General features: G+C 40.7%; 1 protein-coding gene across 2 annotated transcripts in view; it reads left to right on the top strand.

Moving 5' to 3' along the window:
- IFT56 (intraflagellar transport 56) overlaps positions 1 to 20,397 on the top strand; it is a gene marked incomplete at its 5' end in the record, with an annotated part of 385,523 nt that overhangs the window by 120,084 nt on the left and 245,042 nt on the right. For both annotated transcript variants that reach the window (XM_082266190.1, XM_082266189.1), the window contains 2 exons: positions 1,365 to 1,510; positions 9,397 to 9,568. In XM_082266190.1, coding sequence (XP_082122316.1) covers positions 1,365 to 1,510; positions 9,397 to 9,568 — 318 coding nt within the window. The remainder of the gene's footprint in view (positions 1 to 1,364; positions 1,511 to 9,396; positions 9,569 to 20,397) is intronic.

Below are 20,397 nucleotides of genomic sequence, written 5' to 3'. Positions count from 1 at the left end.
ATTGGGACAAGAATCCCCGGCACATCTTAGAGTCCCCATCAAACTTGTCCGGGAGAGACAGGCGGACTCTAGTGGTAGCAGCGGCAGCTCGGGGAGGAGGAGATGCAGAAGCTGGCTGTGGAGGCAGAAGCTGTTGAATCATGGCGGTCAACTGCGACAGTTGTTGTCCTTGTTGGGCAATCTGCTGGGCAACCACGGTAGTGAGGTCAGCGAGTCTAGGCAGCGGCACATCAGCGGGATCCATTGCCGGATCTACTGTCAGGGTCCGGACTGGCGGCAGGTGAAGGCACTAGGGGTGGATCCTCTGTGTCAGTGAGGGATTGGCGTGGACCGTACTAGAGGACCGGTTCTAAGTTGCTACCGGTTTTCACCAGAGCCCGCCGCAAGGCGGGATGGACTTGCTGCGGCGGTAGCAACCAGGTAGTGTCCCCCGGTAACGGCTCAACCTCAATGACAGCTGAGACAGGCGTGGTACAGTAGGACAAGGCAAAGGCAAGGTCAGACGTAGCAGAAGGTCAGGGCAGGCGGCAAAGGTTCGAAGTCAGAGGCAACGGCAGAAGGTCAGATACACAGGCTGGGCAAAACACAAATCGCTTTATCAGGGCACTAAGGCAACAAGATCCGGCAAGGACAGGAAGGGGGAGTGGGTTTATATAAGAAACAGGAAACAGGTCACAGGAAACAGGTCACAGGAAACAGGAAGGGAGGTTTGGACCAGGCACCAATTACTGGTGCACAGGCCCCTTAAATTTCAAACAACCGGCGCGCGCAGGGAACCACGGTAAGCGGGGAGCGGAGGAGGGAGCCGGAGCGGGCACAGGTGAGTGGATCTGGAACGAACGCCGCGAGCGCTCCGGTCCAGAAGCAGGGACCTGAGCGCTCAGTGTTACAAAAATATTTTATTATATCTTTTCATGAAGAAATTACACTTTGCTAAAATGTAAAGTAGTGAGTGTACAGCTTGTATAACAATGTAAATTTGCTGTCCCCCTCAAAATAACTCAACACACAGCCATTAATGTCTAAACTGCAACAAAAGTGAGTACACCCCTAAGTGAAAATGTCCAAATTGGGCCCAATTAGCCATTTTCCCTCCCCGGTGTCATGTGACTCGTGAGTGCTACAAGGTCTCAGGTGTGAATGGACAGTAGGTGGGTTAAATTTGGTGTTATCGCTTTCACTCTCTCATAGGGGTCAACAAGGCACCTCATGGCAAAGTAAACTGGCACATACCATATATAACTGTACAACTTCAATACTTTTACATAGATTTATTTTGCATTGTTGAATTTCCAAATGCACTTACAGTAGTAGTGTTTCTGTTGTAACTCTAAGATTTTTTTTTTTTTTGTATCCTAAAACAGTTCAATGATGAAAAAAGACTCATGGTCTTTCATCAGAACTTACAAGACATCATTGAAGATCAACTCAGCCTTGCATCCATCCATTATATGAGGTCACACTATCAGGAGGCGATAGATATATACAAGAGGATATTGCTAGAGAACAGGTACAGTATGCAAAAAAAGGTGCCATTTTATTTTATGGATAGCTAAATATTTGGAAGGCTTGTTTCCTGAATTTGTCATATGCAAAAAAAGAACTACACTTTTCACTCATTCAATGCCATTTTTTAAAATCACAGTTCTATCTCCCCAGAACGTCCTTTGCTGCAATCAATTTCAGTGAATTTTTAAACCAGCTTGATGAAAGTTGATACTGTAAAACAACTAATTTTTAGCTTCTATTGTAAAATTATGCAAATAACTAATTTTTGTTCCAAATTTTATACTGCTACATATCTTTGGTAAAAAAATAACCCAAATTGGAGGATATTACTAAAGGGCCATACACACACTATACAATTGTCTTTAGATTTTTTCCTTTAGATTTACCAAAACCATATAATAGAAGGTCAAATCTAAACACTTTCAATTTGTATGCAATCAGGCAGGCCTTCACACTACATAGTTGAAGGTAAATCTAAAGGAAATCGAACAACAAAAGTTGTATAGTGTGTATCCAGCTTTAGGCTGGCCATACATTATACAATTTTCCTATTCAATTTCCTTTAGATTTACCTTCAACTATGTAGTGCAATGGCCTGCCTGACTGCATACAAATTGAAAGTGTTTAGGTTTGAACTTATATTATATGGTTTTGGTAAATCTAAAGGAAAGTTGAACAAGAAAATTGTATAGTGTATGGCCAGCCTAAGTCTGTGTAAAAGTTATAGAGTCTACAAGCTGTGGTGCCTATCATTTAAAATTGATCACACCTAATCACACCTGATGGCCTATTTAGTTTCTTGAGGCCCTGAAAGGTCAGGACAGTACAAAAAAAAAAAACAAAATTACCCCTTTTTGGAAAGTAGACAGTCCAAAGTATTTGGTAAGAGGCATATTGAGTTTTTTGAAGTTGTATTTTTTTCCCACAATTCTTGGGAAAATTAAGAAATTATTATTTATTTATTTTTTTTTTTTACACAAAATTGTCATATTAAGTTATTTCTCACACACAATATTTGCACCCCAAAATACATTTTGGTACTCATCCTAAGTATGGCGATACCACATGTGTGAGACTTTTACACAGCCTGGCCACTAAGAGATGTCAAACATGCAGGGAGCAACGTCAGGAGTTCTAGGAGCATAAATTACATATATTAATTCCTGATGACCTATCAAATTTTTGAACACCCTGGAGCAACAGGACAATTAAATTACCCACCAAATGACCCTATTTTGGGAAGCAGACACCCCAACATATATTCTATGAGGCATTGTGAGTCTTTTGAACATAATTTTTTTTTGCCACAAGTTTTTGGAAAATGTTGAATGAAAACGTATTTTCTTTTTGTACATCACGGGACACAGAGCAATAAATCATAACATATGGGTTATATAGCCATCTACAGGTGAAGAACAGTGGCAACCAATCAGAAAGGATGTCCCCCTATATAACCCCTACCACACAGGAAGTACCTCAGTTTTTTCACCAGTGTCTAAAGGGGTTGGTCACAGTGGAGAGTCTCTCCACATATTCTTCAAAGAAGAAGAAAGAAGATTATGACACATACCCCAATCAAAGATCACTAAATCTAAGAGGTTAGCTATCGGATCCATCTATAAAAGTCAGTAGACTAAAAAGATGGTACCTGAGCCTCCGGAAGCAGTTACGAGGTTTTGCCTGTAATGTTGTCCTTTTTAGGCACTGGACCCTGGGAACCGGACCCTCTGTAATATCAAACCCCAAAAGCGCTCTGTGTAGGGAGCTCTACAGTTCCAAGGCTGTGGCCCCTCTAAAACAAGGGGACCCAGTCCTTGAAGGTCGACAAGACAAAGCTCACCGTGATGGGTGAAGATTGGATTCCTGTTTCAAACAGAATTCTGTGGCAGGACTGGTAAGTCCAATTAAAATATTTACACATACAGCAAATGTAAATATTGTATGCACTGTTCCCTTTAAAAGATAAGAGACTGAGTGCCATGTGGGTCTCTGCATAAGACTATGGGTGCTAAGCTATGCAAAATACATCTTGTTAAAACCTCTGCCTTTTCCTCAGGGATTAAATGTGCCAATAGTGATAATATGAGCTTGTGCAGTTGTGGGATTGATGCAAAGATTGTTTAAACATTATTTCTTTGCTTATTTGTTTGACTCAATGTTTTCACCCTGGGCTGATCACCTGAAAGGTATCAGCTGTGGCAAACCAAATTCAGCCTAAGCTGCCCTCACCCCATGTTGTTGTTTTCGCCTGCGTGTTCGTTTCCTTCCTCGATAGCGTGTCTGTGGCGAAGTCCCATTCACGCACGTGCTCGCAAACCTACGTCTTTTAAAGCGGGCATACGCCGCATGGAGGGCATGTTTAAATGCGATTGGTGTGCACGTGGATGCTACGTAGCACGTCGCGCATGCACAATACAGCATAAATAGGCGTGATTTATAAGGAACTGTTTCCAACACGCTAGCCTCTGTCAGAGGCTGAAGGGGACACAGAGCAGCAGCAGCTGGGTTGCATGAGTCACTTTGGGTGTATGTTACAAAACAGGTCCTGTATCTTTTGAAAAATCAGTGCTGTTTGTGATAAGCTGTAAAAGCTTGTCACAAGCTTTGAGTACACTGAAGTTTGTACCTCAAGTTTGTCTTGTTATAAAGCAATATCTGCCCGAAATAGGGCTGGGGGGGCACAGTTAGAAGGGGCACTGTGATGCCACTGTCAGGCCTTGAAGGTCTTTGCCGTGCTTCCTCTGTGTCTACTCCCCCTTAAGCGCCAGAGGCGACTAGCCAATCTGAGCCATTATGATTGTCAGGCATAGTAGCTACTCCAGGTGCTTCTGCTGCACCCTACATCACTAAGGACGATTTGGCATCAGCATTAGCCAGCCTTGTGAGGGTAAGATTGCTGGCATGATTTCAGCATCACAAGGAGGGAGGAAACATGATAGATCCCCCTCACCTGAGCCACCCCCTGAATCAGTTCAGGATAGGGTAGAGGATGTGGAAGAAGTAACTGATGATGACTCTATGGAAGGTCAAGCTGAAGTGTCCACTTCTGGGGAGTCAGGGTCAGAGGAGTCTTCATCAGCCTCTCAAACCTAGAGATTGTGGATTTTAGCGACCTTGTGCTCCTCCACCTTCTGTTTGAGGATGCCCCACAGATGTTCAATAGGGTTTAGGTCTGGAGACATGCTTGGCCAATCCATCACCTTTACCCTCGGCTTATTTAGCAAGGCAGTGGTCGTCTTGGAGGCATGTTTGGGGTCATTATCATGTTGGAATACTGCCCTGGGGCCCAGTCTCCGATAGGAAAGGATCATGCTCTGCTTCAGTATGTCACAGTACATGTTGGCATTTATGGTTCCCTCAATGAACTGTAGCTCCCCAGTGCCGGCAGCACTCATGCAGCCCCAGACCATGACACTCCTGCCACAATGTTTGACTGTAGGCTAGACACACTTGTCTTTGTACTCCTCAACTTGTTGCTGCCACACATGCTTGACACTGTCTGAACCAAATAAGTTTATCTTGGTCTAATTAGACCACAGGATATGGTTCCAGTAATCCATGTCCTTAGTCTGCTTGTCTTCAGCAAACTGTTTGTGGGCTTTCTTGTGCATCATCTTTAGAAGAGGATTCCTTCTGGGATTACAGCCATGCAGACCAATTTGATGCAGTGTGATGCATATGGTCTGAACACTGACAGGCTGAACCCCCACTCCTTTAACCTCTGCAGCAATGCTGGCAGCACTCATACCTCTATTTCCCAAAGACAAACTCTGGATATGGCACTGAGCACGTGCTCTCAACTTCTTTGGTTGACCACGGTGAGGCCTGTTCTGAGTGAAACCTGTCCTGTTAAACCGCTGTATGGTCTTGGCCGTCGTGCCGCAGCTCAGTTTCAGGGTCTTGGCAATCTTCTTATAGCCTAGGCCATCTTTATGTAGAGCAACAATTCTTTTATTTCAGATCCTCAGAGAGTTCCTTGCCATGAGTTGTCATGTTGAACTTCCAGTGACCAGTATGAGAGAGTGAGAGCGATAACACCAAATTTAACACACCTGCTCCCCATTCATACCTGAGACCTTGTAACGCTTATGAGTCCCATGACATCGGGGAGGATAAATGGCTAATTGGGCCCAATGTGTCCATTTTCACTTAGGGGTGTACTCACTTTTGTTGCCAGCGGTTTAGACATTAATGACTGTGTGTTGAGTTATTTTGAGGGGACAGCAAATTTGCACTGTTATACAAGTTGTACACTCACTACATTGTAGCAAAGTGTCATTTCTTCAGTGTTGTCACATGAAAAGATATAATAAAATATTTACAAAAATGTGAGGGATGTACTCGCTTTGGTGAGATACTGTATATAATTTTTTTTTTTTTTATCTTTTCATATTGAATTTTTCCCACTTCTCTACGTGTCAATTTATATTCACGCCTTATTTATTTCTACATTTATTTTCATCTATTCCTTATGTTCCATTTTTTCATTTTAGTGGTTTCATTACACGCATATACTCCTACTTTACCACCAATAGCATAAATTTACTATCACAAACATTGGCCCCCACGGCTCTCACAGTCTTGTGTAAAACCACACTCCCCATCCTGTCTATTGCATACATTGTTTTTGTATTTGTGTTCATTGTTGTGCTCTACTCCTTTCCACCACGACCACAATGCATTTAAAGATTTTTTGGCTCTGCCGGGCCACTGTAGAACCAACCCCAGTCTATGGGCATAAAAGCCCTACTCCTACATGGCCTGAAGAAGGAGTGCATGCTCCGCAACGCGTCGCCATTCATATCTACACATGGCGACTAGGAAGTGACGTCACAATCTGCCTGTGTTGACTCCCCACACGTTCCACGGATCGGGAAACCGTGCAACCACCAAGGAATCAGTGGGGTTACCGCCACTTAGGACCCCCAGGATCATGGTGCTGGACACCCCCCCCCCCCACACACACACACACACTTAATGCTCTTACTAAGCTTACCCTTGTGAGTAAGTTTTTTTTTTTTATATCTCCATTAAAATGACTATTCTCCTGCACTTAGAAGGTGCTGTGTTCTCTTTTTCTCCACCCAGTAACCTGGCATAAGGGGAGGGATTGATGGTCGTTTTCCTGATTTTGATGGAAAAGTCATGTAGGGGGGCGGGGGAAGGGGGGTATTACCAGCTCAGTTTTAGAGAGATTTAATTTGAAGTAGTGGTGCGACATCAATGCTGAAACCATTATGAATCCATCCATTGTCAGCATTCCAACATTACAAAGAATCCAATGAGAAATGTAAGAGCGCAATCAAGGCGGCTAAGATAGAACACCAAAGGCACATAGAGAGTAAAATAAATCTCAAAAAATTCTTTAAGTATATTAATAGTAAAAAAGTTAGACCAGAACATTTGGGCCCCATAAAGGATGCTGAATGGAATTTGGCTGCAAAGGACAGACCAGTGTTCCTAATTTTTTATGGACAGTTTACTGACTGTGGAATGGTACCAGCTGATTGGAGAAAAGCCAGTGTGGCACCAATATTTAAAGGGGCAAGATATATCCCTAGGAACTACAGGCCGGTTAGCCTAACATCAATAGTATGCAAGCTATTGGAGGGGATTTTAGTAACGAAAACAGTATCATTAGTAGTATTCAGCATGGATTCATGAAGAATTTTTCTTGGCAGACCAATCTATTAACCTTCTATGAATGAGTGAGCTGCCATCTAGACTAAGGAAGGCCTGTAGATGTGGTGTATCTGGATTTTGCAAAGGCATTTGATACAGTTCCCCACAAATGTTTACTGTACAAACTAAGGTACGTAGGTATGGACCATAGGGTGAGTACCTTGATTGAAAACTGGCTTCAGGGGTGAGTGCAAAGGATGGTGATAAATGGCGAGTACTCAGAATGGTCTGGTGTGGAAATTGGGGTACCCCAAGGACCTTCCTTGGGACCAATCCTGTTTAATTCATTTATAAAGGATGGGATAAACAGCTCAATATCAGTATTTGCAGACGATACTAAGTTGAGCAAGGCAATAACTTCTACGCAGGATGTGGAAACCTTACAAGAAGACCTGAACAAAATAATGGGGTGGACAACTACATGGCAAATGAGTTTTAATGTTGGAAAACGTAAGGTAATGCATTTGGGTGCCAAAAATACGAACACAAGTTACTCTCTTGGGGGAGAACCTCTTGGGGAATCTAGGATGGAAAAGGACCTGGGGCTCCTAGTAGATGACAAGCTCAGCAATGGCATGCAATACCTAGCTGCTGCAAGCAAAGCCAACAGAATACTAGAATGTATTAAAAAGGGGATTCACTCCAGAGATAAGAGGATCATTCTCCCACTCTACCAGACTTTAGTCCGGCCGCATTTTGAGTATGCCTTCCAGTTCTGGGCACCAGTCCTCAGGAAGGATGTGCTGGAACTGGAGAGAGTCCAGAAAAGGGGAACAAAGCTAATAAAGGGACTGGAGGACTTCAGCTTTGAGGAAATACTACAAGCATTGAATGTATTCTCACTGGAGCGGAGACACTTGAGGGGGGATGTGATATCAATGTACAAATACCATACTGGCTACCCTAGCATAGGAAACAAACTTTTCAGTGAAAGGCAATTTAAAAAGGCACGCGACCATTCACTAAAATTAGAGGAGAAGCGCTTTAACCTTAAACTGCGTAAAGGGTTCTTTACTGTCAAGCGGTAAGGATGTGGAATTCTCTTCCATAAGCAGTGGTATCAGCAGGGAGCATCCATAGTTAGAAAAAACTATTAGATGGGCACCTAACGACCACAACATACAGGGGTATACAATGTACTATTGACGTACACACACACACACATCATAGGTTGAACTTGATGGACTGGTGTCTTTTTTCAGCCTCACTACCTATATATATATATATATATATATATATATATATATATATATATATAATAATATAATAATAATACTTTGACTTGTACAGTCCCAGGTTTGTGCACTCAAATCAAGGAGCCATCTGTCTTTGCTTCTTTGTGAGAGTCCTTGCTTTCTTCAAAGCAATCCTGTTTTCCCCAGTTTCATTTCAGAAACCTGCAGAGCAACATTCTGTCATGGGAATAGTCACCTTTGTCTCTAATCAGGCTGATTTTCAGTAAGCCATTTCTGTATTAAAAATTTATTTTTTATTATTGCTTATGTAATATTCTAATTTTCTGAGATTCTGAATTTTGGGTTTTCACTAGCTGTAAGCCATAATCATCAAAATTAAAAGAAAGAAATGCTTGAAATATATCACTCTGTGTGTAACGCATCTAAATAAAATATGAGTTTCACTTTTTGAATCGAATTACTGAAATAAATTAACTTTTTGATGATATTCTAATTTTATGAGATGTACCTGTATTAAATAAATTTGCCTTCTCTTTGTTCCCAGTCACCCACTCTAGATTATTTTGTAAAGAGCATACGTGCTTAAACCTGACCTTTTATGATTAATATATTTGAAGAATTTTCAGGGTTTGTCTTACTATCCTTTGCAATCTGTCGTACGTTTCGAATGTTTGCGGCCTTGATTTCCTTTTTACATATTCTGTTATACTCTTTGTAACATTTAAACAATGATAGTGTTCCTTCATTTTTATATTTTTTTAAAAGCTATATTCTTATTTATAGCTTTTTTAACTTTGGCTGTGAGCCACATAGGTTTTACTTTTAGCCTATTAAACGTATTGCCTATGGGAATATACTTTGCAGATAGTTCACGTGCCATCTTTTGCTTCTGCTTTTAGTTGTTTTTTTTTGTTATTACAATGATCATTATCAGAAATTATTATTATTATTTTTTATCAATTTAGACATATATTCTAATTAACTGAATTGTTTATTTTTCAATCTGCAGGGATTTTCTTGCTTTGAATGTCTACGTGGCTCTTTGTTACTATAAACTTGATTATTATGATGTGTCACAGGAAGTCCTTGCGGTGTATTTGCAACAAGTTCCTGACAGCACTATTGCCCTTAACCTGAAAGCGTGCAATCATTTTCGTCTCTACAATGGGAAAGCAGCTGAAGTAAGGATATATAGTTTTAAATGTTGGTTCTGTTGTATTGATGTTGCCCCCTTTTGGAGGGGGGGGGTTATGACAAGCAAGATATTGCGCTAAACCTGTAGGAAAATAAAAATGACCAGAACCTTCGCTTAGTGAAAGAGTGGGCAGTGCCTCCACCCAGGACAGGGCCTCTGTGAACAGACGGGATTCCCTTCCTGGGAAATTAACCAGTTATCTAATCAAAATAGTAGGGAGCAGAGTAACTAATTAAACCAGCATATACCAATACCTATAAGGCCTCATGCACACTAGACGTTATAAAAATGCCAATAGTGTTAGCAGTAGAAAGCCATGCTGTAGAATGAGTTTTGCAGCATTTTTCTGTATTTTTTTTAGCTGTAGCGTTTTTAGCAAAAACTATGCTGCCACATATCCGCTTTTATAAGGGTTAGAGCGTTTTTTTAACAGAAAAATGGTACATGGTTGTCATTAAGAAAAGGTATAGGGTATATTCAAAGTCACAAGTTCTACAAAAATTGTCTGCCAGCACATTAGTATAAAGCCCTTAGGACAATGTTCCCTAGGTGTTTGCAGTAACCCATTAGTGGTGGGGTGTGGGGGGGGATACACATACAGGAAAAGAGGATGGAAGCAGGGGAAAGGAAGGGGCTACCCACCAAGAGTCAGCAGCAAATAATCCCATAAGAGCTGTCCTACATATTGTCATCCTAACGCTGTATTTAGTGAACTTCATCTTGGCCTAGGGAGTCTATCCAAGCTGACCAAATTTTGTTTCCCTGGGCAGTTGCGAGTCGGGTAACTCATTTTACACATAGGTGAAACCCTTTTCAGAGTAGCATGCCAAGCATCAATCTTGGGAGGGTGGGCAGACTTCCAAGATAAAAGTAGCTCCATGTGTGCATAGAAGGAGGCGTAACCAGTTAAAATCTTGACATACCTACTCACATGGAGGTCAATAAAGATGTTTAGCAGTCAGGTTTTGGGATCCAATCCAAGAGTTGATATCGGAGATTACTTGGTTCCGAAATAACTGAACTTGAGGACACATCCAGACCATATGAAAGAAGGATGCCTCTGGAGCCTGGTAACGAGGACAAGCCGAAGATGCAGAAGAGTATATGGCCGCATAGCGCTGAGGGGTATAGTACACCCTATGCAAAAATTTTAGTTGAATAAACCTCTGACCTCTATGATCTCTGGACGAGATCGTAGAGTTTACATAGGAACCCAAACAGACAATCTTCCCAGTCATCCACCGCTTAGTCAGCGATATTAACCACCCTCTTCTGATAAACTCGATCCACATTTGTCGAATAGGCCAGCAAACTAGACGTTAACAGCTTTTTGATCGCGTCTGATTCTAGGGTGATACGGGATGGAAACTGTTGACTAAATGCATGGCGCAGTTGGTGATACCTAAAAAGCATACAATTAGGCAAATGAAAAGCGGCTTTCAGGTCAGGAAACATCCACAGGCGATTCTCTATCACTATGTGTTTATGGCCTATCACTCCCCCTCACACACTGGGACCTGGGATGCTGTGTAGATGGGGAAGAGAGGGGTTCCCCCACAGGTGGAGGTGGGGAGAGAAAGACTCCGGGCTACGATACTTAGCTTGATTCCAGATAACCACGGTCTTTCTTATCAAAATAGTAATCTCTGGGTGAGCTGAAACTAGGTTACTGAGCGTGGAGTAAGAACTCACAATTTGCTGCCTCCAGGGTCACAGCAGAATTGTCTCTAGGTTGTGAGAACTTCCATCTGACTGTGACCAACACAGCTGCCCAATAATAGAGCTGAAGGTTTGGTAGAGACAGCCCCCCCAGTCCAAGAGGCATTTGGAGCGAACACAAACTGGTTGAAAGCACTATTCACCTTGGTAAATAACGATTTTTTCAGGGGAGTAGGGTATTGATGGAAAAAATACAAAATTTAGGTAGGTACACCATCTTGATTAAGTTAACCCTGCCCACTGGCGTAAGAGGGAGAGAACGCCAAGCCATTTATTTTGGAGTTAAGCGCTGTACCAACGGCACCAGATTCAAATTATAGTAGGTTGACAGCTCCCCGCCGATCCTTATACCCAGAAATTAAAACTCCATAACCCAGTGTAGTAGGGTCCCAGATGGTGGTTTAGGATGGGCTGGATGGAGTGGAAACAAAAAGGGACTTGTCCCAAGTAATCTTAATTCCTGAATAAGAGCCAAAAACATCAATAATAGTGCAGCAGGCAGTGATGAACCGACATCCTGAAGGGAAAAGGAGCGCGTCATCGGCATGCAAAAATACCTTTTCCTCCAGCACCCCGACACCAATTCCCCTGACCGAATCCAAAGCTCTTATAAGGACTGCCATGGGTTCCATCGCCAGGGCAAACAAACCAGGTGATAGGGGACAACCCTGCCTGGTCCCCCTGGCGAGTGGAAAAGGCAATGATAAAGAATCATTCATACGGATTCTGGTCAGGGGAGCCAAATACAGATCTCGGTAATATGCAGCAAAACATGCAAGGAACCTCTGGGTGAGTCTAGGATGGAAAGGGACCTGGGGGTACTGGTAGACAACAAGCTTGGCAGTGGCATGCAATGCCAAGCCGCCGCAAGCAAAGCCAACAGAATACTGGGTTGTATAAAAAAGGGGATTCACTCCAGAAATAAAGAGATTATTCTTCCACTCTACAAGACTCTGGTCCGGCCACATCTGGAGTATGCTGTCCAGTTCTGGGCACCGGTCCTCAGGAAGGATGTGCTGGAACTGGAGAAAGTCCAGAGAAGGGCAACAAAAATAATTAGGGGAATGGAGGACATCAGCTATGAGGAAAGACTACAAGCACTGAACCTATTCTCTCTGGAGAAGAGACGATTGAGGGGGGATATGATATCAATGTACAAATACTGTACTGGTGACCCTAGCATAAGGAACAAACTATTCAGAGAAAGGAGATACAATAAGACACGTGGCCACTCACTAAAACTTGAGGAAAGGCGGTTTAACCTTAAAGTGCGTAAGGGGTTCTTCACTGTAAGAGCGGTAAGGATGTGGAATTCTCTTCCACAAGCAGTCGTATCAGCAGGGAGCATTGATAGTTTCAAAAAACTATTGGATGGACACCTTAAAGACCACAACATACAGGGGTATACAATGTACGGTTAAAAGCAAACACACACACACATCATAGGTTGAACTGGATGGACTGATGTCTTTTTTCAACCTCACTAACTATGTAACTATGTAATCTGTTCTGGGTTTGCTGGGATCACTCCTTCAGGAGCCAGGATTTGTGAAATAGAGATAGGAACAGATTTTTCTTTTTTTTTAATTTGTTTATTAATTTTGCAAAATACAAATTACACATTAAAATAGATTCATCCAATTACATTTCACCCCATTATTCTCCCTTTATACCATGAAATAAGCAAAACCAAGGCTCTTCTGGGACTTCAATAATTGTAACCTTCTTAATTTGAGCAAGAACTTTCTAACAATATTTTTTAATTTTAGGGCAATCCCACTATATACGTGCCATTGTTCCTACATCCCCTCCAGCAATATTTTGATTTCTCTTTCTGATAATTATGGACTTTGTCTGGGGTATTATAGCATCTATAGAGACATTTATAATTAATTTCTGCTGTGTTCGTGTCTACTGCTAAACCATGTATTAACTTAAAACTTTTTCCCAAGTGAAAGTCCCCCCTCTGTATTCCCAACTCCCCTTTCCCATTTTTCTATGAAAGGCAGTACTGTCGGTGCCATCTCTGTCACCAAGATTTTATAAATATTAGAGATGCTATTCTTATTCCCCTCCGAAACACACATTTTCTCAAAGGGCAATAACTCCTCTTCTGTTCTTAATGGTTTTGGTAATGATGCCACAAAATGTTTCAGCTGACAGGATCGCCACTCATCTATTTTCCATTTTTTTTGTTTTAACTCACCCATTGTGCACGTTACCTTTTAACCAATATATCTTTTAATCTCATATCCTCCCTTCCCATCCAATTACCCCATAATTTTCCCTGTCCTGGTGGAAAAAATCTTGTGTCTTTTAATGGAATTAATGGTGAATTATATTTCCGTTTTTCTTTTTTATGATTTAAATCCCATACTCTCAGTGCCTGGTGTGTAATTATATGTGTGTTTGTGTTTAATTTTCTATATTGGGGTGGTATCCATAGCATTTTACCTAAGTTTGAATTACTTAAAGTGTTTTCTATTTCTACCCAACTCTTTCCACTTTTTATCTTTCCCCATTCCGTGACTCGTGCAAGTAGTGTCGCATAGTAATACTTTTTGAACTCTGGAACCGCTAGTCCTCCTTGATTTTTGCCTTTCATTAACACACATTAATATTGTATCTTGGGTTTTCCTTTTTTCCATATAAATTTAGTTATTAAGGACTTTAAAATCCTAAAACATGTTTGGGCGATCGGCATTGGCAGCATTTGATATTTGAAAAAATATAAAGTGTGACGATTGGTATTGGCGCTACCCTAAGGTGATAAAAAGTACAATGCCACGAACTGGCGTGAGTGGAAATAATAAAGGAAGTTGAATAACCCACAAATTTCAAAGTGTCACCGATTATTGTGAGTGAAAACTCCTTAAGAAATAGTATATAAACAATGTGTTTATTCAAATTATCCAAAATCAAATCAACAACCAATATAGTGATATGTGTAAATAACAGGATGTATATAGTAAAATTGTGATAAGCGTGAAATAAAGATTTGTCCCACAACCACAAGTGTATTATCAGGTTACAATTGCCTGATATATGTGCCACACATAATGTGATTGAGTGGTAAATAAATGCTGCTAAGTAGAGTCCAAACTGGCCACTAGGTGGCGTTTTCAATAATACGACCTGTACAGCGATATGGAGGGGGTCTCTTCTCCGTTGCGGGGGAGCAGCTTTGAGCCGGTGATGATTGCCCTAGGTGCTCACACAAAGAAAAGGCCCCATAGTGAATGAACAATCCATACAACAATGACAAAAAAGCGCAGTACACTCACTCGTTACGATGATCAGGATCAGAAGAATGACGGTGCGCGCCGGGATGCTTCCGCATTCCACGGCCGACAACCGGAAGTGACGTTAGACGTACGAGACTCCGCCCTACGCGTTTCGTCAGAGGGACATCAACTGGAGCGGCGTCAACTAGGCGTACTCCCGGACTTCTTATAGCCGCCCGTATCCAAGTAACGAAGGGGACAGATCAGCACCGCCATCTTGTTACTCCCTTTCCGGAAGCCATATTGCTCCTCCACTGGCTTCGTCTATGGATGTGCAGGGGAACGGCCATATATCATCATATCCGATCAATTAATGTAACCGAGTGTGGTACGATCCTTTCCAAATATGTTTTAAAACCATGTTTTATTAATAAAAACTAAAAAAACTCAGCCTCGATTTTAAAAATGGAGATTGCTGATTAAAAAAGAGAATTAAAAAGCAAACATATAAAATTCATAATTAACCAGAATCCCGGATACAAGATAAAAATAAGAACCATATCCAGAACCCCATGTATAAAAAGAAAAAATACAAATATTAAAAACAAGAAAAATAAAAAAAATTAAAAAAGGGATTGCGTAAAAATCCATATTTAAGATCCATATACATATCAAAGAGGGAATTTTGACACAACCCAGAAAAACAGAATGGAATAAATGCCCTTGATACACATATTGGGGAGGAAATATGTTAATGTGGACAAAGGCAATATAACATTATTATTAAAAAGGTGTGCATATGTGAACAGTGTGTATGTCCGTAAAGTTAAGGACCAGGTGAAGATGTCAATTAGGTCTATAAAGTGACAGAGTGGCAAAGCAGGAATTTTGCCACTTTGTCACTTTATAGACCTGATTGACATCTTCACCTGGTCCTTAACTTTACTGACATACACACTGTCCACATATGCACACCTTTTTAATAATAATGTTATATTGCCTTTGTCCACATTAACATATTTCCTCCCCAATATGTGTATCAAGGGCATTTATTCCGTTCCGTTTTTCTGGGTTGTGTCAAAATTCCCTCTTTGATATGTATAGGGTCTTAAATATGGATTTTTACGCAATCCCTTTTTTTATTTTTTTTATTTTTCTTGTTTTTAATATTTGCATTTTTTCTTTTTATACATGGGGTTCTGGATATGGTTCTTATTTTTATCTTGTATCCGGGATTCTGGTTAATTATGACTTTTATATGTTTGCTTTTTAATTCTCTTTTTTAATCAGCAATCTCCATTTTTAAAATCGAGGCTGAGTTTTTTTAGTTGTTATTAATAAAACATGGTTTTAAAACATATTTGGAAAGGATCGTACCACACTTGGTTACATTAATTGATCAGATATGATGATATATGGCCGTTCCCCTGCACAGCCATAGATGAAGCCAGTGGAGGAGCAATATGGCTTCCGGAGAGGGAGTAACAAGATGGCGGCGCTGATCTGTCCCCTCCGTTACTTGGATACGGGCGGCTATAAGAAGTCCGGGAGTACGCCTAGTTGACGCCGCTCCAGTTGACGTCCCTCTGATGAAACGCGTAGGGCAGAGTCTCGTACGTCTAACGTTACTTCCGGTTGTCGGCCGTGGAACGCGGAAGCATCCCGGCACGCACCGTCTTTCTTCTGATCCTGATCATCGTAACGAGTGAGTGTACTGCGCTTTTTTGTCATTGATGTATGGATTGTTCATTCACTATGGGGCCTTCTCTTTGTGTGAGCACTTAGGGCAATCATCACCGGCTCAAAGCTGCTCCCCCGCAACGGAGAAGAGACCCCCTCCATATCGCTGTACAGGTCGTATTATTGAAAACGCCACCTAGTGGCCAGTTTGGACTCTACTTAGCAGCATTTATTTACCACTCAATCACATTATGTGTGGCACATATATCAGGCAATTGTAACCTGATAATACACTTGTGGTTGTGGGACAAATCTTTATTTCACGCTTATCACAATTTTACTATATACATCCTGTTATTTACACATATCACTATATTGGTTGTTGATTTGATTTTGATAATTTGAATAAACACATTGTTTATATACTATTTCTTAAGGAGTTTTCACTCACAATAATCGGTGACACTTTGAAATTTGTGGGTTATTCAACTTCCTTTATTATTTCCACTCACGCCAGTTCATGGCATTGTACTTTTTATCACCTTAAGGTAGCGCCAATACCAATCGTCACACTTTATATTTTTTCACTTTCACCCTTGCACTTAAGGGTTGATTGGTGGCAGCTTACACCTTCTATTTCACACTCCCTTCATATATTATAGTCCGTAGCGCTGGTTATCCTCTTTTTATTATTCAGCATTTGATATTTATATGCTATTTTTGGTAATATTGCCATTTTTATTATGTTAATTCTTCTTATCCATGATAGGGTTCTGCAAAAGAGTCTATTTCTGTTCTTATCTCGTTTAACAATGGTATATAATTTATTCTATATAAGTTCTCTGGGGATGCTGTTAATTTAATTCCTAAATATTTCAATTCTGATCTTTCCCATACAAAGGGAAAATCCTGTTTTAATGCTTCTTCTTCTTGATGTTTAATGTTAATGCTTAATATTTCTGCCTTCGCCAAATTAATTTTTAAATTAGATAAATCACCATAATCTTTTAAAATTTTCATCACATTTGGAGTGTTATCCTAGGTCTGGATATGTACAACAGAACGTCGTCTGCAAACGCGGCAACTTTATGCTCCACTTTACCTATTTCTACTCCTCTTACATCCGGATTTCCCCTTATTGTAGCCAATAGTGGCTCTATGGAAAGAACAAACAACATCGGCGAGAGCGGACATCCTTGCCTTGTACCATTGTGCATTTCAAATGGTTCAGAGTGGGTCCCATTTATCTTAACTCTAGCTGTAGGTTGGCTGTATAGTGATCTTATCCACGCCATCATCTCGTTCCGCTTCCCAATTCCTCCAAGGCTCTTGATGAATTCCCAACCAACCCTGTCGAATGCTTTTTCTGCATCAATCGACAATATCAACCCAGGGGAACCACTCTTAGCCATCTGTTGCATCAAAAGGATTGTTCTTACTCCATTATCTCTGCCCTGTCTTCCAGGTATGAAGCCTACTTGGTCATTGTGAACCCATTCTGTCATCATATTTTTCATCCTTGTTGCCAACGCTTTCGTAAATGGTTTTACATCTGCATTTAAGAGCAAGATGGGTCTATAGCTAGAACAATTTGTTGCATCTTTTTCCTCCTTCAATAGAACAGTAATCAAGGCCCTAAGGGCCTCTTTACTCATCCATTAATATAATCATTTAATTTGGGAATCAACAAATCTTTAAACCTTTTATAATAGTTCACTGTAAACCCATCTGGCCATGGGCTCTTGCCTGAAGTAGTTTCTTTTAAGACTTTGCCTTGCTCTTCCTCTGTGATCGGGTCTTCCAACGGATCTAATTGTTCCTTCTGGACTTTGGACATTTTCGCTTCTTTCAAATATTTTATAATTTTCTCCGTTCTATTGAGTCCCATCTTACCCTTCTCCTCTTTTTTAACATCATATAGTCTTCCGTAATATTCTTGGAAAACTCTCGCTATTTCTGTTGAAGAATGCATTATTTCTCCCCCTCTATCCCTTATCTTCTCTATAAAATTCATTTTTAATGCCTTTGCCAGTGTTTTCCCGATCTTATTACTCCATTGATCTCTCTTTTGCTATACTGTTGACCTCCTGTCTAGTTCCTGCTGCAGTAATATCTTGAGTTCATCTCTTTTTATTACTAATTTATGTTGAATCTCTATATTCTGTGTTCTTTTATGGCCTTGTTCTAATTCATATATCTCTTTTATTAACCTTTCTTTATTTACTGTTCTTTCTTTTTTCCTCTGTACTCCTTTCAATATTAAGATCCCTCTCATGTATGCCTTGTGTGTTTCCCATAGTATATCTTTAGGGGTTTCTTCTTTTTCATTGGTTTGAAAGTATAATTCCAGTTCTTTTTTAATTTCTTCCCCCCATTTTTTATCTCTTAATAACTCCTCATTTATTCTCCAGATGTTTGTTCTAGGTTGCTCTCCCGCTATTTTCAACCTCATTTTAACTGGGGCATGATCCGACCAAGATTTTATCCCTATTTTTACCTCTACCACGGACTCTATCCCTCTATGTTCGATCAACATCTAATCGATCCTAGAATACGTCCCGTGCACAGAGGAGTAGAAGGTATAATCACGTTCTTCTGGATGAAACACTCTCATGTATCTAGAAGTTGACATTGATATAGTTTCTTTTTTATTGTTCTTAAATATGCTCCCTTACTCCTCTGCACACCTGACGTACTATCCCTCTCCGGGTCTAAGCAAAAATAAAGTCCCCTGCCATCATTACCCACCCCTTTTTAAAGTCTATTAGTTTGTCCAGGATCTTCCCTAGGTTATTCAAGGGTTTATCATTCTGGCAATATACATTAACCAATGTAACCTCTCTATTAAATAACTTCCCTCTTCAGGAAAAGCAATCTCCCTTTAGGGTCTGTCATCCTTTCCTCCAGGGGGAATCTCATCCCTCTGGACAATCCAATGGCCACTCCCTTTGATTTTTTTGTTGTGGAGTCTGCATAAATCCATATAGGATGGTCCTTAGTATACAGTCTAATATTAGATGAGTGTGTTATATGGGTTTCCTGTAAGAATATTATGTTGGCTTCTATATTTTTAACTTCCCTCAGAATTTTTTGCCTTTTTTTCCGGGGTATTCAAGCCTCTGACGTTATATGTTACAAAATTTATAACTGACATTTTACAAATGGGTTTGCCTCTTTGTTCTCCATCTCTTTTTTTTTTAACTTCCTCATTCAAAGTGGGGGAACATAGAGTCTATCTCTCTATTTGTTTAACGGAATAGGATGATTCCTATATATCAGTGGAGGGTACATCATGTGTAATTTTCTTTTTACCTCCCCCTCCTCCTTTTTCCCCCCCTTAAGAAAAAATGGGTATCTGGTCCCTAACCCCTTGGACCTTTTCAGTCGATGCACTTCCTCCCACCTTATATCGACTCTCACCCTGGGGTGGAGCTCTAACCCTGCTCGCCTAGCCCCCCCGTCCTCCACATGGAGACATGGGTTCAGTGTGCCACTATATCTCCAGGGACCCATCCATTACCTATGTTCCTCTCTTCCTCCCATCTCCCCTCCCCCTCCCAGCCCCCCCTCCTTCTCTCCATCAAACGTATGGCAACAGTTCCTTCATTTCTTCTTCACTTTAGTATTTTTCTTAGTCAGTAAATGCCACTGATCCTCTTCTTCCTCTGTTCTTTTTCCCCCTATAACTGTCCATTCGGGGATCTCTGGTACAGGTATATTCAAGCTTTCACAAAAATCTTGTAATTCTTCTGGAAATCTCAATTTTACTGTCCTTCCCTCTTTTCTAGCTCCCATGCATGCAGGGTATACCCAAAAATATTGGATATCGTGTTGTTTCATTAGATCTACTACTGGTTTCAATAACCTTTTCCTGGATAATGTCTCATGTGAAAGGTCTGCAAAGACCTGTAGATCTACACCATCAAATCTTAATGGGGGTCTTCTTTTAATTTTGTTCCCAAATCTGTGCTCGTGTTTCATACTTATGGAATCTCACAATGACATCTCTTGTAAGTTCTTTTGACAAGTTTTGCGGTTTCCTAATTCTATTTATCCTTTCAATTTCTATTTTCTCTGTCTTTTCTTTTCCTAGAAGAGGGTTAAATACTGTTTCAAACATTTCCACTTATTTTTCTTCTTTCCCCATCTCTGGAAAGCCCTGAATTCTCAGGTTTTTCTTCTATCTCTATTT

The sequence above is a fragment of the Pelophylax lessonae genome, assembly GCF_965119305.1.
Source record: "Pelophylax lessonae genome assembly, chromosome: 8".
Lineage (NCBI taxonomy): Eukaryota > Metazoa > Chordata > Amphibia > Anura > Ranidae > Pelophylax > Pelophylax lessonae.
The sequence above is the reverse complement of the archived record's forward strand: the minus strand, read 5'-3'. Positions and strand labels throughout refer to the sequence as shown.